The sequence below is a fragment of the Malus sylvestris genome, chromosome 9 (assembly GCF_916048215.2).
Source record: "Malus sylvestris chromosome 9, drMalSylv7.2, whole genome shotgun sequence".
Classification (NCBI taxonomy): Eukaryota; Viridiplantae; Streptophyta; class Magnoliopsida; order Rosales; family Rosaceae; genus Malus; species Malus sylvestris.
The window spans coordinates 32,227,681-32,251,851 of NC_062268.1; the positions used below are offsets into that span (position 1 = coordinate 32,227,681).

The following is a 24,171-nucleotide window of genomic DNA, read 5'->3' on the forward strand; positions in this document are numbered from 1 at the left end:
GTGGATTTAAAGAAAACTATTATTCTTTTCTTGAGTAAGAAGCACAGAGGCTAAATTACATAGGGTAAATGGTCTTTTTCTTTAAAGAATAGGATAAAACGGGACTGGAGATAAAACTAATCTATAATATTTAGCATAAAATGTATTATTTACTACCTATCCTCTACTAAATATACATTAAATAATAATAATTATTGAAATTGAGTAGGCTATAAGCATGAATAGATATATTCACAAACCCATTTTTACTTCCAACACAACCTTATTAATATTTTGTCAGTATTTATCTTCAATTCATTTGATTCGAACAACCGACAATTAAGAAAAATATGTAAAAAGTAAAAATTAATGTATAGATAGCACTACCTGGACTACAGCCTACCTTAACCTTGTAGGTGACTACGCCATTGGTGGTCGGCGCTTGAGAGCCAAGTGATTTGGTGGACGGAGCACTATACCATTACAACCTAATACCACGCGAAACTGCCGTACGATTATCACCACACATTAATTTGTCAATGGAAAGCCACGTTGGCCCAGACCACTAACTGTTAGATCGATGTTATTAAGCAACTATATTATTAACGTAGCTCATTGCCAAGAACCAACTTAGTGTTCAGACTTATATCATATGCATGTATGGATATGCTACTATAGCAGTTAATAAATTGTAAAACTGGAAAGGTTTTGGATTTATACTCTTTTTGCTCTCGACAACTAAAAAATTTCACTACATTATTTGTTTAGTTTTGGATTGCTATGTAGAAAACGCTTGTGGTGTTTCACTCAGATTATCATGTACTACGCGTCTTTTAAATGTTGGATTTTTGGTCAAAAACAAAATATTCAAGATCCAACTGTTAAAATATGCAACGTATTTTTTCTCTTGATAGTAGGAGTGGGCACAATACGGTATGATTCAGTTAGAGACTATAACTGAAACAGAATTATATTTGGTATGTTTTATGTGACTTGCACTTCTACAATGACCTATGCGGTTGCAGGTATAGGTATGTTGCATCTATCGTGTTTTTGTGACAAATTTGTGTTGGTGACGTTTTGTAGGGTAGGGCAATGTTTGTGGTAGCCGTATAAGGGCTTACTGTAGTTTGTTTGGTTGCACAAATTTATTCCAGATCAATTTCTTGGTAAGTGGAGTTATGTACCCGACTAACAACCTTTGTAACTGTTTGTGAAGTTCAATATTGGAATACCACTCTATTGCTTCTTGTAAAAAAACTCCCAAATTCCAGGGTTAAACTCGTTAAATATATTCTAGAGCTCACATGCATGACTTTATAGAATTGGCGTTGTTCGGTTTGGTACGATATAAAGGTGGAACCAAAACTGAAGCAAATATTTTTTTATATGGTTCGGTTAGATTTCATGGCGTGTACCAAATTTATACTAAACCGCAACATTTCGGTCTTGATCTTATACTACAATAGATCTCTCTAAAGTAAACTATATAAAGGAATAACTCCCAAGTCATAAAAATTCTGATTCCTGTTTGGACCAAAACTTGAACTTTGGGCTCAATAAAGGGGTTGGCCCAAAAAAGGGCCTGAAGCCGAAGCCCAGCCGAAATTCAGAAAAGCAAACAAGGCCTTTCCTGACTTGGTACAACTCATGAAGACCACTTGCTCACCTACCCACAGGCCAAGTGGTGTAGACTGAACAGCTACACAGCCCATAAAGTACTTTATGGTGGCATTACATGTAAAATAACTGATGAGTCATCACCCTCAAACCGCATTTGGGCAAGGCTGCTGCTACAGGAGGCCAAATCGAGTTGTCTATAAAAGGAGGGAGAGAAGACAGGAACAAGGACACTCAATCAAACAAACAAATGCAAGCACAAACTCTGCTCAAAGCCAGATTTGCCTTCAAAACGAAGCTGTAGTTAGCCCAAGCCTTCATCCCTCTTGGGGATAAACCTTCTCTTAAACCTCTGTTATAGCTCTGCTACCATGTTCAAACTTGATGTAGTATCGATTCATTTCTTGTAAAACTCTCTCTTTCTCTCTCTCTCTAAAGCTTTCAGACCCTTAAACCACAAAGATAGGAACCTGCAGGACGAGCAGCCTTACCCGATAAGGTTAAACGCTGCCCGACCTTCTTTGTTTTGTGTCTTTTCATTCATTAGCCTAGGAATATGTTGTATACTTCTAGTTATATTCAAGTTGTTTCTAGCAAAATGACTAGTAAAAGGCTTTCTCAGTACTTGGATCCGATTTGAATATATCTTCAGTGTTCAAACCAGATCTGATTTGACTAGTAAAAGGCAATTTTCTTGTATAAATTGAAGATTACAGGTTCTAGGTAGTTGATTATGCCCCATTTAACATTAAACAAGAGAGATAAATAAATTAATAGAACTTGTTTCATACCTGGTGATGAATGTTCTTCATTGGATCTTGATTCGAATGCACGAATGGTTGAACTCCTTGTTCACTTTTCCGGCAACTCCTCGTTGCTTTTGCTATTTTCTCTCAAATTTTCTTTATTTTTTCTGCAGAGTTTCCCCTCTCTTTTGTTGTGTTCTTCTTGCTGCAGGTGATGCCTATTTATAGGCATCCTAGGAAGGCTCTAGAGTTTTTTATGTAGGGGAGATGGATACCATGTTTTTTTGCCATTTTCCCTTAATCTCTCCCACGAACTATGCAATTTTTTTTTTCACGTCTCGCAGAAAACATAGGAGACCATGTTGCACGTTTTCTTCCCCCTTTTATTGGAAGAAATGCATATTTGATTTTATTTTATGGATGTTGTTGATGCACAAAACCGGAAGGGTCTTGGAATAACGTAAATCCGACCGTGAATCTGTAAGAAAGTAAAGAACACAAGATGTATCGTGGTTCACCCCAATGTTTGGGCTACGTCCACACTGATGTTGATTGTATTTCTCTCTAACTGTATGTATGGATTACAAGGGTGAGAGGGAGTCCCCCAAAGAAAGGGAGAGTCAGAGAGTGCTTCTCTGTGAGGATGAGAGCTCTGAATATGAGAGTGAGGCTTGAGGATTGTGAGGGTGATGAGTCTCTTTTATAGACTAAGGGCTCCTCACTTATTACACATTTGCCCCTTTATTTATTACATAATTACATTTAAGTCCCCCGATTATTTATACTAGGTCTAAATACGGAGGCCCTAAGTATGGTACAAACAGTAGTCCCCCAAGTCTTTGGTCAAGAGAGTCTTTTGGCTGAAGACTTGAAATTCAGTCCATGTGTGGGTCGAAGTAACTAGATGTCGTTTAGAACTGAATACCCCATATGAGGCAGTGCTCAATGTGAAATGATGCTCAACTAGAAGTAGCACATGTTGCGAGACTGCTCGGCTTGTGGCTTATGTTTCCTTGGTTGGCTTGTCATGTGGCGTTGAAGGTGAGAGAGTCTCTTTTATAGAATAAGGGCTCGCTGTTCAATACATAAATGATGGCTAGAGTTGATGCTCGCGGTGAGGCGGTTGTTCAGCAGACGGTGATGCTTTCTAATGATGGTGAGGCAGTCATTTTTATAGAATAAGGGCTCGTTCTTCAATACATAAGTGATGGGTTATGAGTGATGCTCGCGGCGAGGCGGTTGCTCAGCTGACGGCGATGCTCTCGAATGAAGGTAAGGAAGTCCCTTTTATAAAATAAGGGCTCGCTCCTCAGTACATGAATAATGAGTGTTTTCTAATGAAAGTGAAATAGTCTCTTTTATAGAATAAGGGCTCGCTCCTCAATACATAAATAATAGGTTAAGTCCCCCAAGTATTTTTCATGAGGCCCAGTTGTGGAAGCCCAATATATGGTACATAGTGTAGTCCCCTAAGTTTTCATTTAATAAAGTTTGTTGGCTGGAGACTTCAAATTGAATCCATGTATGGGCCGAAGTGGCGGTTGTTCGGATGCGGTATTTGTATACCCTGCACTGAAGCTTTGTAGGTGAAGCTTTGCAATTGAAGCTTTGAAGCTGGAGCTTTTGTAAATGAAGCTTTTAAAGCTGGAGCTTTTGTAAATGAAGCTTTTAAAGCTGGAGCTTTTGAAGTTGGAGCTTTGTAAATGAAGCTTTCGAAGCTAATTGACATGAGTGATGCTCATGAATGTTGACATGAGTGATGCTCATGAATGTTGACATGAATGATGTTCATGAATATTTATGTATGATTGACATGAGTGATGCTCATGAATGTTTATGTATGATTGACATGAGTGATGCTCATGTATAATTTTGGAGTACTGGACGTACTTTTGATCACCTGGTTGGTGATAATAGCAGCAGGCTGCCGAATAATTTTAGAGTACTGGACGTACTTTCGATCACCTGGTTGGTGATAATAGCGGCAAGGTGCCGAATAATTTTGGAGTACTAGACGTACTTTTGATCACCTGGTTGGTGATAAGAGGGGCATGCTGCCGAATAATTTTTTGTAGTACTGGACGTACTTTTGATCACCTGGTTGGTGAAAATAGAGGGCATGGTTCTTTTGGGCATATGGGCCTTCGCCCTTCACATAATATTCTAGCCCATTATTTTGGGCTTGCCCTTTTTTTTCTTCCAATTATCTCTAAAAGATAAATAAATCACATCATTCAAAAATAAATCCGACCCTTTGCTGAATGGGTCACGCCCATAATTCCTTTTTTTGCATGCCATCCTCACCGCAATTATGTCTGTTTCTTTTTATTTTCTTTTGCTTCCTGCTTTCCTGTCTCGGCTTTTCTCCATGAGCGACTGCTTTGGATATGTCGCTTGATGCCATGATTAAAAGCAATATTCCTTTTTTTTAAGTGACAACTGCTTGGACACCCTATTGCTTCTAATTCTAAGCAGAAATGGACTCCAATGGCATGTACTGGCGATACGGGTCAGACTGCTTCACCTTCGCGATCTCGTACACGTGCCTCACCGACAGCATTGACGCCACCGCGTGTCATGGATGGCTACTGACGGTTTGCAGTATGCACCATCGACCAAAAAATCCAATCTAGCTCTAGCTTATCCGACGTGCAAAGAGATCCAGACCAAAGTCTACCATCCGTAGTATCCAACATCGAAGAAATTAAGGTTGTTGCTGAGCATCCATACCCAGCATCCACAAGCACCTTCTCCCTCTTAGCCAATTCAACGTCTTCGTCCATTATCATATTCACCAGCTGCTGAAACCAGACTTTCGGCTTCCAACCTAGCACTTTCTTCGCCTTGCTCGCATCCGATCTAAAATCCTCCCTCAAATTATAAATTAAATAAGGATTTGAAATAATTAAAGAACGGCAATTTTTAGGTAGGTGGTGCCGTCGACCTCGACGGTCCAGCAGGCCTGGAGGCAGAGAGCTTTGAGGACCTCGTTATTGTTGTAGTGCTTGGGCAGGTTGAAGTTTCCCTGAGCTCGGAGGCCAGTGAATATCTTCGCCGCGATGGCTCTCCTCATCCTCTCTCCGCCGGTTGTTCTCCCTTTCCCGCCACGACGGCTTCCTCTGTGCCTTCGTCGCCGTTGACGTTGCCCCGTCTGACGTCATTCTCTGAACCAATTAGCTCCCTCTACCTCTCTCTCAGTCGCAGAGATTGTAAATAGTCGAGCTCAGGTGCGTCACAGGGGATTTAAGCTATGCAGAATCATGAGAAATGTGCTTTTGCTTTTTCGCTGGTTTATGTGGAAGAATCTCTCTCTTCTTCTTCTCTCTGCTGGAATGGATTAGAACTGAGCCCGAGCTCTAGAACCCACAAACCCGTCGGAGTTTAGATGGAGAAGAGCACCATAATCTGTAAAAAATGCACAGATGCAGGTTGTGAAGGTTTGAAGCATGATGTGGTGACGAAGAGTGGTGAAAGTGATGGTGGTGTCTCTCGGTGCAAGAGAAAATGGAGAGATAGAGAGAGCGTCTCTTGGTTTTGCAAATCCACGGTGGACAATGGTGAGATTGTGAAGGTTTCACGGTGGTGAGATGGAAAAAATGAAAGAGAACCGACATAGATTTTCGTGTCGTTTCCCACAGACGGCGCCAAATGTTGATGCACAAAACCGAATGGGTCTTGGAACAACGTAAATCCGACCGTGAATTTGCAAGAAAGTAAAGAACACAAGATGTATCGTGGTTCACCCCAATGTTTGTGCTACGTCCATACTGATGTTGATTGTATTTCTCTCTAACTGTATGTATGAATTACAAGGATGAGGGGGAGTCCCCTAGAGAAAGAGAGTCAGAGAATGCTTCTCTGTGAGGATGAGAGCTCTGAATATGAGAGTGAGGCTTGAGGATTGTGAGGGTGAGGAGTCCTTTTTATAGACTAAAGGCTCCTCACTTATTACATATTTGCCCCTTTATTTATTACATAATTACATTTGAGTCCCCTGAGTATTTATACCAGGTCTAAATACGGAGGCCCTAAGTATGGTACAAACAGATGTTGATTTGTATGTAAAGCCCATTCTCATCTTTTGGGTTGGATTACATTTTTGTTTTGCCTTGTAGTTTGACCCAATTTGTATGGACTTTATTTTTTATATGTTATATATTTTTATTGTTCAACACCTCATGAATAGTATTTTTAGGGGAATTCAAAATAAATTAAATTCATAATCATTAATGTAAAAGTCTGAAAAATATGAAAGCATATATAAATGCTCGTAATTGCATTCTCTATGCTTAAATGATAATTACATGGTCGTTTAGATTTTTTAAACCCTCCAAATCTCATGAATAGTATTTTTTATTTGAGTGCAAAATAATATTAATTATTGTAGGAGTGTGAAATTTTTTTTTTAAATATATACAATCACTCGTAGTGACAAACTTTACAACTTTCGATAAGGTGTCAACTTTGAAATCTGACACCATAATCCATAAATTTTAGATTTAAATTTAACCGTTGATTGTTGTTTATGCTTTATTCTACTCACCGATTTTAAATTTTTAAATTTTCATTATTTATTGATTTAAACTATATTTTTTTAACGGATAATGGGTCGGGTCATATTACCTAATTTTATTAACGGGTCAATTTCGGGTCGGGTCATATCACCCGTTTACTTTAATGGGTGTTACACGACACGACCTGTTAAGATATCAAGTATGTCACGAAAACGACACGAATACAGAAAACACGACACAAATGCCAAGTCTACTTGGAACCTAAAGAGGTTGAATTGAATCTTGATTTTCTTGATGTGGCATGTATGAGCATGAGAAATTTTTCCTTGGTTGTAACACAAGTGGTATACCACATGTTATTATATAAATGGTAGAACATTTAATTTTTTATGTTATTAATTTTTTAACACAAGAATCTCATCACTTGTATAGAGACACGTGGTGTACCACCCCATATTTCGAGCACACTAAAAGTCTTTCGTAAGAGCGTACCATGATAAGGTAAGTGAAGATTTTGATGTCCTCGAGTATACTCACTAATGTTGCGAATGCCAGAATAAAAATGATCAAGAATGCTCTTCCTAGCTTTTTTCCGCTAAAATGTTCCCCTATGATTGTAGAAAGGCTAGCCACAACAATGTACTAGAGAGCAGTGGTAGAGCCAAAATTTTAGCCTAGAAAAGGCTCAAAAGTCTCAATCTGAAACGCTTTCTTGATCTTACAAAAATTAATGTGTTGTGTGGTGAGCAATCAACGTTGTGTGGGTTTGGTATGGTGTCGTCCTTGTCATCCTCTTCCTTAAATCTAAACTCCATGTCTCTCTGACTTTCTTCCTCTCTCCTTCCACTAATCCTAGACAAGAATCCTCCTCAAAGCTCACAAGCAACAAATTGCTTGAACTGCATAGAAGCCATCAACTCCAAATCAAACCCAACGAACAAAATTAAAGTAAAAATGTTGGACCCTGAGCCTACAATAAAAGTCTTAAAAATCATAAGCATAACAGTAAATGCTCGTCTTTTTATGGCCCCGCCTCTGCTAGAGAGCTGCAATCAAGGATAATGTAAAAATTCACACCATAAGATAGTGTGATTAGAAACCAAACTACTGGATTTTTATAGTGTGAGGCCCATTTTAGACTTAAGCCCATTTGAAGTCGGGTACCACTGTCAACCCGGTTACCGGAGTTGCGATGCCTAAAACCCTGTCTGTCCCCCTTCCCCGCCAATGTTCCGGAGATTGGGGTGTTTGGCAACCCAGAAAAACGAAAGAAAATAAGAAAAAACCAGAGGTTGGAGGGAGGTCGGCAGAAGATGGAGGAGAGAGCAAAATGCTTGGCATTGCTCGGATTCGGAGCTCTGGTAGGCTCTGTTTCCACCATCCTTCTCTTGAAGTTTCGACCAAGGTCAGTCAGTGACTCGAGTTTTTTTTCCGTTATCAGTAGCTGATTGAGTTGATTTTCGATACGAATATGATGATATTGGTATAAATTCTATTGATTTTTCGATACGAATATGATGATACTCACTGGTAAAGGGGGTTTTGACGTGCTGGGGTTGATTTATCTACTTCTTACTCCGCAGGACTGTCAACGGATGCGATGAAAAGGGAGGTGAGTTGCATAGTAAGTTACCCAATTGTTATTTAATTTGTAGAGAAAAACTGTTTATTTACTTGGTGGTAAGTTATAATTGGCCTTTGCCTGAATTGGGTTTCAAGTAAAAAATATGTAAAGTTTCTCACTTTATCGTTAAGTGATATAGCTTATGCAGGAGTTTTACCAGTGCACCATGTCTCAATTTTTTGTAAGATGTTTCATTCTACGTTATGGTAGGAGTGTAGGACTGAAATGTTTTGTTGGGTTCATATGACATTTTGGTTTGCTTAATTCAGCACCAACTTATGATTCGAGGACATATAATAGAAGTGAAATGCTCGAAGAACTTACCGTTGCTATGTGTACCTTGTGCCGAGTAAAATTGAATCTGTAAAAGGTCTCTTCGAGTCTACAACAATGCCCTATTGCTCACAAGTGAGCCTAACCACCTGCATAAATAGATGAAAAACGCTTGCTTGGAAAGCAGTCTATGTAGATTGCAGCTGTTTTGATACCAAATTCATGGGTTTTATGTGTTCACCTTCTATTTTGACTCACCCCATTTGTCTTCCATAAAGTTTGTAGCGATGATGTATGTTTTTCTCCTTCTTTTGTCGTTTTTATTGTTATTCCAGGTATAGGGCCTGTATCCAAGACACGAACAAATTGTTGTGCAGTTTCTGGGAATGGGAATAACAAGATGACTGGTGTAGATCTTCTAAGTGATGAAATAGTTTCTGAACAACTAACAAGGTGTATTATCTTTATTCCTGCAAACCATTTGTTTGGCACTCTCTCCTATAGTGATCATACATAATTAGTTGTTTCATAATCTATCCTTTGATTTATTGAATACCTACCACATTTCTTTCTTCTTTAAAGACATTTACTTTTATAGCATTCATTTAAACCAGGAAAATTCCGTAGGCATTTATTCAATCCATTTTAAATATTAAATGTCATTAGGTTCTGAATTTTTGACAATTTCCATAGAGCATTATTTCAACATACAAAAGGGTTTCTTCACAAAGTGCAAGAAAATGGAATCAGCAATCCTTAAAAAGCATAGACCTTAAGTCTACATCAAAGATGTGATAAAGCTGGCAAAATACTCAATGAAAAGGGCTAGTATAGTCTTCTTCGCGTTCTTTACTTACGAAACCTGTACAGGACTGAAAAAGGGAATATTTGACTCTATTTTTAGATTTATTTCTTAATATGAATATTCTTCTTATAAGAGAGCATATTATTAAATATGCATAAGAATCCTTTATGACATTTCCACATAACGAGGATTTCTGCAAAGATAGGACTTGAGCCATGGTGGGATCTTCTGATATGGTTTACGTAGCTATACATGCTGCCTTTTGTTTTCAACAGGAACATTCAATTTTTCGGACTTGAGCCTCAACAAAAAGTTACTTCATCCTATGTTGTGGTCATTGGTCTTGGAGGAGTTGGAAGTCATGCTGCATCAATGCTTTTGCGATCAGGGGTTGGAAGGCTCCTCCTTGTGGACTTTGATCAGGTATCTCTGTGAAGGCTAAGCATTACTCGTGTCTTGGGCTTCTCCACCTATTTCAAATTTCTTGGGTTGATTCTGTAGTTTTAACATGATAATAAAGCCTTGCAAAGGTTCCTATCTCTAAAAAAGTTTCTGAATTCGCTACTGCTTCTCAGAAACGGAGTGTTGATGTGTTTGGGAATTAGAAGGAAAAAGAGGGGGGTATTGAAAAGGATTTTGTGTAAGAGATGTGTTCCCTTCCTTGTCAATTTGGAGAATGAATTGGAACTGACTACGGAATATAAAGAGGTTATTGCCCAAGAGGTTCTGCAAGAACGCTGTTCCCTTCCTTGTCAATTTGGAGCATGAACTGACTAAGGAATATAATGAGGTTATTGCCCAAGAGGTTCTGCAAAAACGTTGGCTCCAAAAATCTGGGAATACCTGGTCACTGGAGGTTTTGCATTCGAAACCTCCAATCCCAATTCCCAACTTCTTTGTTCATTTTCAAGTTGTAGGTTTGTCTGCATTTCCCTAATTTTCAATTTGCAGCAGGGGGTGCATGCATGGTGGGGTGTTAGCTTTACATCCATTGTTGGCCCATTCCCTATCACCTTAAGCTTTTGGGCTCTAGTGGTTGTCTAGTGATCTATACTACTTAAAATTATTGATGTGGTTGCAGCCTGCACGAGTTATGGATATAAAATCCCACATCGGGAGTTGGAAACCTTGCATTACAAATATCTTGGGCCTGTCTACATCCAATTGGCTTTGGTCCTCTAATTGTAACAGCTATCAATTATCTTATCATTTACCTGCTAAATGTATATAGATGTCGTACCCAGTGCACAAGGCTCCTGCTTTACGCAGGGTCTGGGAGAGGTGAATGTCGGCTAGCCTTACCCCTATTTATGGAGAGGCTGCTCCCAAGTCTCGAACCCGAGACCTACCGCTCATGGGCGAAGGCACTTGCCATCGCACCAAGTGCGACCTCTTAAATGTATATAGATGTAAACTAAAAAAAAACAAACAGACTATGTCAAATTTTGTACAGTTCTTGGTGATACTAGGCAATAGAAATTATTTATTATCAAGTAAGATCTGATACTCTCATGAAGTTCCGTTTCAACATATGCAATCAAGTAATTTGCAATAAATTTATGTCCAATCTAATCACAGAATCTTGTTTTATTCATTTTCATACATATTCTTATTTTGACTGGGTTCACTTTTGGAGGTATTGCAAGCTAGACATCTTTTACTTGTTTGCTCCAGCTTGAAGGGGATTGTAAGAAGTGTTTTTATTAATGTCTGAGATCCACAACTTGTGTTTGTAACTGGTTTCTTTTTGTCTTTGAAAAGCATCTATATAAATGTCATAGAAGTGTTGGATGCCTAGCTTTAGGAGAGCATCCTTCTCCACATTCTTCTCTATCTCCATCTCCTAAAATCTTCTATTCTAAATTCTTTCTAACATCTTTACTTGTATGTTCATTTCATTGCAAGGTATCAGTTTCATCACTCAATCGACATGCTGTTGCAACAAGAGCAGATGTTGGCATCCCAAAAGCTCAATGTCTGAAAGAGCATTTCTTGTCAATCTTCCCAGAGTGCCACATAGATGCAAAAGTTTTATTATACAATGAATCATCTGAAGAAGAAATCCTTGCGGGTCATCCTGATTTTGTTTTAGATTGCATTGATAACATCGATACAAAGGTACCACTACTGCCTGGAACTGAAAGTAGTCTGAATGTTTTATTTTAGCTAGCCTTTTATTCTGATTTCTCGTTTAATAAGTCACTAACAATCTGTAAGGTAAATTTAATAATATCTGTATTGTCTTCCTTTCCTTTTTTATTTGAATATCTTCGTAGGTCTATAGATCAGTTAGAGAGAAGGTCCATTTGTTCTTAGTTTGATATCATATATGCAACGATTACAGTCTCATAATACTTCTTCGGTGACCATGACTTAATTGCTTCATCCATCAGATATGGTATTTGGGGAACATATTTGATTTTGGGGCCTGTGATAAGTTGCAAACAAATGCTTCGTCATTTAATTTATGGATGCAGATTCTATCCCTTCTCTGCATATACTATGTAATTAGACATGTATGTGTCACTTTATGTGATAATACGGGAACTGCATTAATCAGATGAATTAATTGATTTATGCCGCAGGTGACAAATCATTTAATATGCTTCCATTCTGGCCATATGCTTTTGTTGTTTTGTACCTTTCTCTATGATCAATGAATAAGCATCCTATAGTCCGTTAAAGGGCTGTACTTGCGAGGAAATGCAAAGCTGCTTCTAAAATAATGCAAATGTTGAAGCACATCTATAACTATTCTCCTGCTATAATACCACTGCACATGATTTTCCCCTGCACATCATTTTGTACGAACGAGTGGTTGAGATTTGACTAAATCTTATTGAGATAAATCACAACTGCTCATTAGTGTCTTTTGATGCTTAGGAGAGCAAAGCTCATCCCACTGCATGCATACCACATTGTAGAAAGCCTCAACAAATATCTTTCAGTAGTTGTTTTACAAGCAGTACTGTTTTTTGTTCTGGAAATTATTTGTGTATCCTATTAGGAACTGAACGTTCAATTTTCAATTCTTGATTTATCATATGTAATAGGTGGCACTTCTTGCTGCATGTGTGCGTAGGGGTTTGAATGTATTATCAGCAACAGGAGCTGGTGCCAGAGCTGACCCAACTAGAATACGCGTTGCTGATTTAAGACAATCAACAAATGATCCATTATCCCGATCTGTAAGGATCTTGACTTTAATTTAATTAATAGTTTTTGTAACACAAATAATGACTTGTCGCCAGGATCTTTTTGACAATTTTCTATTGCTAAACCATGCTATGGTTTTTTTTTTAATTTTTTATAGTGGAAATAGTTTTTTGCGTTGTACAGTAAATTGTTCCAACACTTAAGTACCTGTATTTTGCCAGAGCTTCTCATTTTTTTTTTTGGCTTTCCGAATTATTGCATGTAAAATTCATGTAGCATTAGTCAATTGTTTATTGACAATTTTCTATTAAGATACCTTTAAAATATGTTGATGTATTTCTTTAGTATTTCTGGTCAATCTTTTGAGCATATTCGGGACATGTTGTTCCTCAACCTTTTCAGTTCATCTTTATTTTAATTAATAAGGGTTTCCTTTATCCCACGGAACAATGCCTTTCTAATATATTTGTTTGGGAATGTATTCTTGTCAGACAATCTAGTATGCTATGTTGCCAGATAATGATGTTTTGTTGGGATTCTTGCATTGCTCTTATATCTCTTTATCAAATTGGTCATTACAGGTAAGACACCGTTTAAGGAGAGATTATGGTATTGAGGGTGGCGTAACTGTTGTATTTTCATTAGAGAAGCCTAAGGCAAAGCTTCTTCCATTCAAAGGACCAAGTGGAGAGGAAGAAAATCCTTCAGATTATCAGGTAATGATTTAGTTTAATTTATTTGGTTATTTACTTCCATTGAATTGTATAGATCCCAGGCGTCGTAAATTTCTTAAGGTGTTGTAAAAAAATTCACTGTCTTCTTACTATGACATCAGATCCTACCGGGGTTCAGGGTTCGCATAATACCTGTTCTTGGCACCATCCCTGCAATATTTGGACAGGTCATGGCCTCCTTTGTTTTGACACAACTGGCTGGATTGCAAGTTCAAACAGAGCCTATAGTAAATTTGGACATTGACCATTACCGGATGCTTCACCAACGCCTTATTGAACATGAGGAGTCATTGTATGGAACTGCCTTGCATGTCCAGGTATGGAAAGGTCTCCTCCCTTAAATTTTGCTCCTTTGAGGTTACCGTACTGTTGAATGTTTGGGAATGGCTATGGCTTTTCTAACTTCTTTTAGGATTTCTTTTGATTACTTTAATGGGATGATATAGGTTTGTTATTAACTGGGTCATGTGTAGTTGGGGCTGTGGAGCAGTTGGACTCCCAATGGCTAATATTATTTTCTTTGTTCTTTATTGTTTTTGTTAATGAATTAGCATTTAAAAGCTTCCTGTAATAATAGCATGGAAATTACATAATGCATCCCCTCATGTCGAATCCAAGAGTGGTTCTATGGTGACATAAAGCGTTCTCTCTTTTGTAAGGTTCCTTGACACTGATGAGCTGCCTTCAAAGATCATTTCAAGAATCCACTCCAAATGGTTGTGGGGCTTCTAATCAATGGAATGCTCCGTTAATTTGATTTAGTCCTCTGAAATTATTCTCTATATTCCTCATCAATATTTTAGTCAGTACTGCAATGGACTAGGATTTGTATTTCATGTCATTTTTAAAGTTGCAACTGACATATTTTATGCCAAAACACTGTTTTTGGTTTTTTGATCTGCGAATGTTTTAATGTTCCGTTCTAAGTGCCAATTATTAGTCAGTAGGATAGGATAGTTATAGTCAATGTGAGCACAACTTTAGACCCATTTTTAATGGTATGCAGAGGAAAAAAGAAACACGGGCTTATTCATCAGAATTAATTGTTTTGTGGCTGTTCAGTGTTCTTATTCTCTTAAAATATCCATCTAAGTAATGCTGCAATACTCATTTACCCTTTTTAATAGGTGGATGTTGAGGAAGTGATGTATATTGCAAAAGAGTTGTGGCATGGAAGAAGTGCAAGAGAGCCATTCGCTAAAGATGTAGGACGTGGGATGTGGCGATCGGTAAATGAGTTAATGCTTGTGAGGTACGGATTCACTTTTGTGTTACCATTGATCAGCAAGCATATAATATTTCATGTTTAAATCTCATAAACGAATACCCGTGTGAAACAATGAACTTGGTAGAGAATCTTTCAATCTTTAAGCACAAACATTTGAAGGATTAAAGGTTTATTTATCACTGAAGTGTTCAACTTCTTGTTCCTTTCTTCCAGGTGGGACAGGGAAAAGCCAGCATCTGTATCCAACCTAATTCTCTTAAAATTTAAAGAGGTATGTGAGAGTATTCAACTTTGGCACATTGTTGGTGCTTCGTTAAACCCGGAAGCCAGCTATTTCGATTGAATTTGGTGTTCATAAAATGCAAGTGTTGAGAGTTGTCCCACATTGGTGAGGGACAAGGTTTGCTATGTGCTTATATGGTCTTGGGCTACTCCTCATATTGCCAATTGGTTTTATGGTGGAACCTCAATTTCATCATGGTATCAGAGCGGGTTGTCCTCGTGTGAAGCCAAACGGCCACACGCGCTCCACGTCACCCAGTTGTTGTCCACGTGTAGGCTTGAAAATCTGCCACACGTGCGGGGGCGTGTTGAGAGTTGTCCCACATTGGTGAGGGACAAGGTTTGCTATGTGCTTATATGGTCTTGGGCTACTCCTCATATTGCCAATTGGTTTTATGGTGGAACCTCAATTTCATCAGCAAGTACATGCTAGTTCTCATTTGCCTGCAATATTTTTTGTCTTTCGTCGTGTAGAATCATGGCAATCAAGATTGTAATAGGACAAGAACTTATCAATGTGATTAGTGCGTACGCACCTCAAGTAGGGTTGGATACGAGTTCGAAGGAGAAATTTTGGGAAGATCTTGGAGACTTGGTGCAAGGAATTGCTCAGACGGAGAAGTTATTTATAGGAGGAGATTTAAATGGACACGTGGGCAGGGAGACAGGCAACTATGGAGGTTTTCATGGTGGCCATGGTTTTGGGGAGAGAAACGAGGATGGGGAAGCTATCTTGGATTTTGCAATGGCATATGATCTCTTCTTAGCCAACACCTTCTTTAAGAAGAGAGAAGAACATGTGATCACCTACAAGAGTGGGTCGTCAAAAACACAAATAGATTTTCTTCTAATGAGGAAAGGGGATCGTATAACTTGTAAGGATTGCAAAGTTATACCAGGAGAGAGCGTGGCTAATCAACATCGCTTGTTGGTGATGGATGTACATATCAAAAGAGTAAGACAAAAGAACAAGACTTGGAAGTGCCCAAGGACTAGATGGTGGAATCTAAAAGAAGAAAAACAAGTCATTTTCAAAGAGAAGGTAATCACCCAATGTGTGTGGGATAGAGAGGGGGAAGCTAGCCAAATGTGGGATTCCATGGCTAGTTGTATCCGAAAAGTAGCAAAAGAGGTATTAGGAGAGTCCAAGGGCTTTGCCCCACACCAAAAGGAATCTTGGTGGTGGAATGAGGAGGTACAAACAAAGGTGAAGGCTAAGAAGGAATGTTGTAAAGCCTTATACAAGGAGAGGACCGATGAAAATGGTGAAAGGTATAGAAAAGCGAAGCAAGAGGCGAAGAAAGCTGTCAGAGAAGCTAAGTTAGCGGCTTACGACGATATGTATAAACGACTAGATACCAAAGAAGGAGAGTTGGATATCTATAAACTATCTAGAGCAAGGGAAAAGAAGACAAGGGACCTAAACCAAGTGAGGTGCATCAAGGATGAGGATGGAAATGTTCTTGCTACAGAGAACGCGGTTAAAGACAGATGGAGAGGTTATTTTCATAATCTTTTCAATGAAGGACATGAAATGAGTGCTTCTTTAGGGGAGTTGAGTAACTCAGAAGAGTGTAGAAACTACTCTTTTTATCGTCGAATCCGGAAGGAAGAAGTGGTTGTAGCTTTGAAGAAGATGAAGCATAAAAAAGCAATAGGCCCAGACGATATACCAATCGAAGTGTGGAAACTTTTGGGAGAGACAGGTATAACATGGCTCACTGACCTTTTCAATAGGATTTTGAAAACGAAGAAGATGCCAAATGAGTGGCGAACGAGCACTTTGGTGCCTATCTACAAGAATAAGGGCGACGTACAAAATTGCATGAACTATAGGGGTATTAAGCTAATGAGTCATACAATGAAGCTCTGGGAGAGAGTCATTGAGCATAGATTGAGGCAAGAGACACGGGTTTCGGACAACCAATTCGGGTTCATGCCAGGGCGCTCAACCATGGAGGCAATCTATCTCTTACGAAGATTGATGGAAAGATATAGAGATGGGAAAAAGGATTTACACATGGTCTTTATAGATTTGGAAAAAGCGTATGATAGGGTCCCAAGAGACATTCTTTGGAGGATTTTAGAGAAGAAAGGAGTACGAGTAGCATATATCCAAGCTATAAAGGATATGTATGAAGGAGCAAAGACTGCCGTAAGAACTCATGAAGGACAAACCGAAAGCTTTCCCATAACTGTAGGATTACATCAAGGCTCATCCTTAAGTCCTTACCTTTTTGCGTTGGTAATGGATGAGTTAACAAGACATATTCAAGATGATATTCCTTGGTGTATGCTTTTCGCAGACGATATAGTGTTGATAGATGAAACTCAGGAAGGGGTAAATGCAAAACTTAACCTTTGGAGAGAAGTGTTGGAATCTAAAGGTCTTCGACTAAGCCGATCAAAGACAGAATATATGGAGTGCAAGTTCAGTGCAAATGGAGGCCAAAACGAGTTAGGGGTGAGGATCGGAGATCAAGAAATACCAAAGAGCGACCGTTTTCGTTACCTAGGATCTATCTTGCAAAAGAACGGAGAATTAGATGGAGATCTCAACCATAGAATACAAGCTGGATGGATGAAGTGGAAGAGTGCATCCGGCGTGTTATGTGACCGCCGTATGCCACTGAAGCTCAAGGGAAAATTTTATAGGACGGCAATAAGGCCGGCGATGCTGTATGGCACAGAATGTTGGGCGGTGAAACATCAACACGTACACAAAATGGGTGTAGCGGAGATGAGGATGCTTCGTTGGATGTGTGGGCACACAAGAAAGGATAAGATTAGGAATGAGGATATCCGGGGTAAAGTAGGAGTAGCCGAAATTGAAGGAAAGATGAGAGAAAATCGGTTACGGTGGTTTGGACATGTGCAAAGAAGGCCTACTGACGTTCCGATTAGAAGATGCGACGATGGGACAGAGGTTCAGGGCCGAAGGGATAGAGGAAGACCTAGGAAAACTTTGGAAGAGACTCTAAGAAAAGACTTAGAGTACTTGGATCTAACGAAGGACATGACACAGGATCGAGCACAATGGCGTTCTAAGATTCATATAGCCGATCCCACTCAGTGACTTGGATTTTCCAAGTCTCCAACCGAGAAGTTTTCCTCACTCGGAAAATTAAGGGAACACTACCCCAACCTACATGCTCCACTCAGAAAGCTTCAACATACAAGCTTCAACAAAAGAAAATTCAAAGAACTTAGCGAAGAAGGCTTTGGTGTATTTAACACAATACGTTGAAATGAAGGAAAGCTTATTTATTGATATCCCCGATAAGCTACAAATATGTACATATACATGAGTCAAAATAAACACACAAGAGGGAGCCTTCACAAAGGTTGCTTAGGAGAAGTCTCAGCAGTCGGTAGAGCCCCAGAAAGAGAAGGCACCGGAGGGGGATCATTTGGAGCCTCAGTACTGGACAGAACCCTAGAAGGAGGAGGCATCAGAGGTTGATCATTTGGAGCTTCATTACGCGGTACAGCCCCAGAAGACGAAGGCAATAAATGCCTTTGGAACAAACCTACAAATCTCTGATGATCAAGTAAAACCTGACCATCAGTTTCCTTCATCTGGTCAAGCTTCCTCTTCATGTTTGTAGCATAGTCATGTGCGAGCCGGTGCAACTGTTTATTCTCATGCTTGAGCCCTCTAATCTCCTGTTTGAGACTCATCACTTCAGCCGCCAATGCTTCAACTTGGCGGGTTCGAGCAAATAGGCGTTGGGCCATATTAGACACAGAACCTGCACACTGAACACTGAGAGCCAGCGAATCCTTAACAACTAACTCATCAGACCGTTTGGAAAGTAGTCTGTTATCTTTGGGAGTGAGAAGGTTCCTGGCCACCACCGCAGCGGTCATATCATTCTTCATCACGGAATCCCCAACGGTAAGAGGACCAGTAGGGGAGACAAAGGATGGGCGCCATATGTTGTCTGGAGAAGGTGGGGCTGCCTCTTCAACAAGGTTCAAGTCAAAACGACGGTCGGAGGGGCCAGACATTTTCAAAGGTGTTGAAGAGAGAAGAGGTCGGACAAATCAAGATCTTAGAAGTGCAAGAATGAAGCTTCTACTGGTGGAGATTCAAGTGTGATTTGGAACTTAATGCCAGCCCTTATAAAAATCTGCACTCGACGGAGCTTCAGAAATCGAAGAGGCGCCTGCTCAGAAATCGAAGAGGCGTTTGCTTTCTCAAAAGCTGGGCTGCTTAGAGATCACGAGGGTTGATCTCAGAAATCTAAGAGGCGTTTGCTTTCTCAAAAGTTGGGCTGCTCAAAGACCACGAAGGCTGGTCTCAGAAATTGAAGAGGCGCTCGCTTTCTCAAAAGCTGGGCTCCCCAGAGACCACGAGGGCCGATCTCAGAAATCGAAGAGGCACCTACTTTTCCAGCCTTGTCAGCACCTGTCACACGCACACTCAGCTTTGTGGAAATTATGGGCATTCTGTCGAAGACTTCTGGGGAAGTAGAAAACACATGAATCTTACTGTTCAATCACCCACTTCCCACACGCAACAATAGCTCATGGGTACCACAGAAAACTTTGCCAAAGTTCTCTGCCAAAGTTGAGCACGTGAAGCTTGCAGCTCCCACTACATCGCTCTGACCAAGAAGGGTAAAAGAATAGCAAAGAAACAGCACTAACAAAGTTTAGACCCATAAATTTTGAAGGTCTAGCTACCATATTATTACCCACAAGGGTAAAGGAACAGTACCACTGCTGGATAATTGGACAGTCCCTGTGTGTCAACCTCTGTGCTTCGTGGCAAGGTAGACTAGCAAACATGCCCAACCTTTACTCACATTCGAGAAAACACTCCCAATAAGATTGCTTGCTCCAAAATCGAAGAGGCACCGTCCTCCGAATCTCGAGAGCCAGACTCCCAACATGACTACTTTCTTAAAAATCGAAGAGAGGGTAAAGGAACAGTACCATTGCTGGATAATTGGAAAGTCCCTGTGTGTCAACCTCTGTGCTTCGTGGCAAGGTAGACTAGCAAACATGCCCAACCTTTACTCACATTCGAGAAAACACTCCCAACAAGATTGCTTGCTCCAAAATCGAAGAGGCACCGCCCTCCGAATCTCGAGAGCCAGACTCCCAACATGATTACTTTCTCAAAAATCGAAGAGACACTGCTCCCCGAATCTTCGAGAGCCAGACCCCCAGCGTGACTTCTTTCTCAAAAATCGATGAGGCATCGTTCTTCGAATCAATCGAAGAGGCGCTCCCTTTCTCAAAAGCTGGGCTGCTCAGAGACCACGAGGGCCGATCTCAGAAATCGAAGAGGCACCTACTTTTCTAGCCTTGTCAGCACCTGTCACACGCACACTCAGCTTTGCAGAAATTATGGGCATTCTGTCGAAGACTTCTGGTGAAGTAGAAAGCACATGAATCTTACTGTTCAATCACCCACTTCCCACACGCAACAATAGCTCATGGGTACCACAGATAACTTTGCCAAAGTTCTCTGCCAAAGTTGAGCACGTGAAGCTTGCAGCTCCCACTACATCGCTCTGACCAAGAAAGGTAAAAGAATAGCAAAGAAACAACACTAACAAAGTTTAGACACATAAATTTTGAAGGTCTAGCTACCATATTATTACCCACAAGGGTAAAGGAACAGTACCACTGCTGGATAATTGGAAACTCCCTGTGTGTCAACCTCTGTGCTTCGTGGCAAGGTAGACTAGCAAACATGCCCAACCTTTACTCACATTCGAGAAAACACTCCCAACAAGATTGCTTGCTCCAAAATCGAAGAGGCACCGTCCTCCGAATCTCGAGAGCCAGACTCCCAACATGACTACTTTCTCAAAATCGAAGAGAGGGTAAAGGAACAGTACCATTGCTGGATAATTGGAAAGTCCCTGTGTATCAACCTTTGTGCTTCGTGGCAAGGTAGACTAGCAAACATGCCCAACCTTTACTCACATTCGAGACAACACTCCCAACAAGATTGCTTGCTCCAAAATCGAAGAGGCACCGCCCTCCGAATCTCGAGAGCCAGACTCCCAACATGATTACTTCCTCAAAAATCGAAGAGACACTGCTCTCCGAATCTCGAGAGCCAGACCCCCAGCATGATTGCTTTCTCAAAAATCGAAGAGGCATCGTTCTCCGAATCTCGAGAGCCAGATACCACAGACCACTTTTTCAAAGTGCTCTGACAGAGTTAAAACATGTGAAACTGACAGCTCCCACTACCGTGCTATGACCAAGCAGGGTAAAGGAATAGCATTACTACTTGTTAGGGAGACTCCTATATATGTCAACCTCCATCCCCAACGGACAGGCAGACCTGCAAAAATGCTCAACCCTTCATCATATCTGAGAGGGCACTCCCAACGAAGCCTTTCGAAATATTCAGCTTTCTTTCCCCCCGATAATACCTCTGCAAACAAGCTATACTAGAGCAAGAATATCTCATATCATCAGGGTTAAAAGCAAGAGTATCCCATATCATGCTTTTTCCCTGTCTTTTCCTTTGGCCTTGTTTTTACCTGCAAGACAAGGAGAAAGAGAGCAATCAGTCAACACTTGGAATCAAGCTTCCAGCTAAGAACTGACTGCCTGGAACCCCTTACCTGATTACTTACCTGGCATTGCTCTCGAGTACTCATCTTCAACATCTTATGTTTCCAGGGAAGATTCCGCATCTGCTTGAGGAACAGATAGGGCAAGTGCGAAGGATACAAGGAAGCATGTGGAGACAAGCGTAACAGCACACGTGTCGATACATCCATTACTCTGTCAAAAGCAAAAGTATCCCATATCAGTAGGGTGGAACGTACTCTAGATTTGATGGACTTGTTTTGACCCTCAAATTCTTCAGTCGGCCTTATACTCTGGAGGAAACCAGAAAACCCTCCAGCTCAGTTCAAGAATAAGCCTGTGGAAAGTTACTTCTTCAAAAGCAAAAGTATCTCATATCATCTCTTCTCATTTTTCTTCTCTTTATCCTTCATGCTGCTGCAAGATGGGGAGAAGGTGAACAATCAGTCGGAGCTCTGATTGCTTACCTTGTCTGTCACCTCTTTCAGCAGACCCCCTAGCTCGGCGACTTGGGGGACTCCTACTACATGGTTTGTATCGCGCTTGACCAAGCCTGAAACTACAAGTAAGCTTCAAGTGAAATTGATACATTACCTTGTGCATCTCCACCAGTTAAAGATACCACCCCTGGATGGAGGAAGAGTACTTCCAGAGAAGATGCCACATCTACCTATGAGACAGATAAGGCAAGTCAAGACGACTCCACACTCCGATACTTAGAAGTTTCGTGATTACGAGATCATTCTCCCACAATATTTCTTAATGTCATTTGTACTAAATCATTCACTTGTACTCACTAAAGGAGAGCTTGAACCTATGTACTTGTGTAAACCCTTCACAATTAATGAGAACTCTTCTATTCCGTGGACGTAGCCAATATGGGTGAACCACGTACATCTTGTGTTTGCTTTCCTATCTCTATCCATTTATATACTTATCCACACTAATGATCGGAGCAATCTAGCGAAGATCACAAAAAGCGACCGTTTTCGCTACCTAGGATCTATCTTGCAAGAGAACGGAGAATTAGATGGAGATCTCAACCATAGAATACGAGCTGGATGGATGAAGTGTTAGAATGCATCCGGCGTGTTGTGTGACCGTCGTAGGCCACTGAAGCTCAAGGGAAAATTTTATAGGACGGCAATAAGGCCAGCGATGTTGTATGGCACAGAATGTTGGGCGGTGAAGCATCAACACGTACACAAAATGGGTGTAGCGGAGATGAGGATGCTTCGTGGGATGTGTGGGCACACGAGAAAGGATAAGATTGGGAATGAGGATATCCGAGGTAAAGTAGGAGTAGCCGAAATTGTAGGAAAGATGAGAGAAAATCGGCTCCGGTGATTTGGACATGTGCAAAGAAGGCCGAATGACGCTCCGGTTCGAAGATGTGACTACGGGACAGAGGTTCAGGGCCGAAGGGGTAGAGGAAGACCTAGGAAAACTTTGGAAGAGACTCTAAGAAAAGACTTAGAGTACTTGGATCTAACGGAGGACATGACACAAAACCGAGCGCAATGGCGTTCTAGGATTCATATAGCCGACCCCACTTAGTGGGAAAAGGCTTTGTTGTTGTTGTTGTTGTTGTTGTCGTGTCAAATTGTTGGAAGTTGTTTCCTTTCTGTATGGTAGACGTTGAGTTCCCCAATTAATGGTGAAATGGATCGGCATCTAAACTAGTGTAAGCTTTGAACTATCAAAATCGTTTTTGGTTTCGATTGGTACGTATAAGCTTGAAATTGTTCTCCCGTCCCTTTTGCAAGTGACAAGTTAATTTCGATTTTCATTGGGCTAGTAATAGTTTCCTCAGAATCACAAGGAGATGTATCCTAAATCATTCCCATTTACCCTTAATTCGAACGAGGGACTTGCTGGGATACCATGGGATGAATTTAAGTGCGGTTAAACCTACTCTCATACGAGCAGCTGGCGGTTCATTCATCTGACCGTAGACAAGAGCCACTTTTGTTAGGAATGTTAACCTCTTAGCCGACGGCAACCAAAGCAAAATAGAAATCCTCTTACCCGTATGTGATAATATGGTATGATCTGCATGGTAATGTGATTTGCCGGTATAACGAAGGAGTCTGATGTCGATGCAAGTTTTTATAGGTGTTGTGTTAGTTGCTTTACAACTTTATTTTGTTTCTTCGTTTTTTACGGTTTCCTAACATGGTCTGTTTCTTGTGTTCAGGCAGATGAACATGAATCGATTACTCTGGAGGATATTAAAGAAAGAGAAGCAGAGTTTTTCGATAGAGTGACCTCTGTTCTGAAGCGTGCTGAGCTAGAATTTGGCTTGTAACCAACGAGGCTCGTGACTCGTGAGCTGAGAAGGTCTCTGTAACTAACAACCTTTGATACATGTACGTCTAAACTCGATCGATATAAAGTTTGGATCCGTTTCAGCAGCGTTTCAATCTTCACTAAATATGTATTTTACATGAACATGGTTGTTATATTACTATTGGAACTTGAAACTGGGCATCGAAACAAAGAGCCTTTTTTGCATATTTTGGATTATTTGTGTTTTCCTCGAATGATAAAAACTATCATTCGTCGCGAGATTTGATTTTAAGATTGTTTTCCGAACAACTAATCAAAGCCGTATATGAAGCAACATTCTGTGCAAGGGTCGCACAA

The 24,171-nt window shown here is 40.4% G+C and overlaps 1 protein-coding gene across 3 annotated transcripts; it reads left to right on the plus strand.

The window, feature by feature from the left end:
* The first annotated feature begins 8,055 nt into the window (after nucleotides 1-8,055).
* Nucleotides 8,056-24,039, plus strand: LOC126582565 (tRNA threonylcarbamoyladenosine dehydratase). 3 transcript variants are annotated; one of them, XM_050246706.1, is made up of 12 exons: nucleotides 8,056-8,264; nucleotides 8,443-8,483; nucleotides 9,092-9,209; nucleotides 9,837-9,984; nucleotides 11,467-11,679; nucleotides 12,615-12,749; nucleotides 13,299-13,433; nucleotides 13,553-13,768; nucleotides 14,579-14,703; nucleotides 14,893-14,950; nucleotides 23,161-23,249; nucleotides 23,723-24,039. In XM_050246706.1, the coding sequence occupies exons 1-11, from the start codon at nucleotides 8,173-8,175 to the stop codon at nucleotides 23,206-23,208; spliced, it is 1,329 nt and encodes a 442-aa protein (XP_050102663.1). In that variant the 5' UTR covers nucleotides 8,056-8,172; the 3' UTR covers nucleotides 23,209-23,249; nucleotides 23,723-24,039. The 3 variants fall into 3 exon arrangements, with proteins under 3 accessions (XP_050102663.1, XP_050102661.1, XP_050102662.1); XM_050246704.1 differs by lacking the exon at nucleotides 23,161-23,249 and having other exon boundaries at nucleotides 8,058-8,264; XM_050246705.1 differs by lacking the exon at nucleotides 23,161-23,249 and having other exon boundaries at nucleotides 8,058-8,264; nucleotides 8,443-8,471.
* The last annotated feature ends 132 nt before the right edge of the window (nucleotides 24,040-24,171 follow it).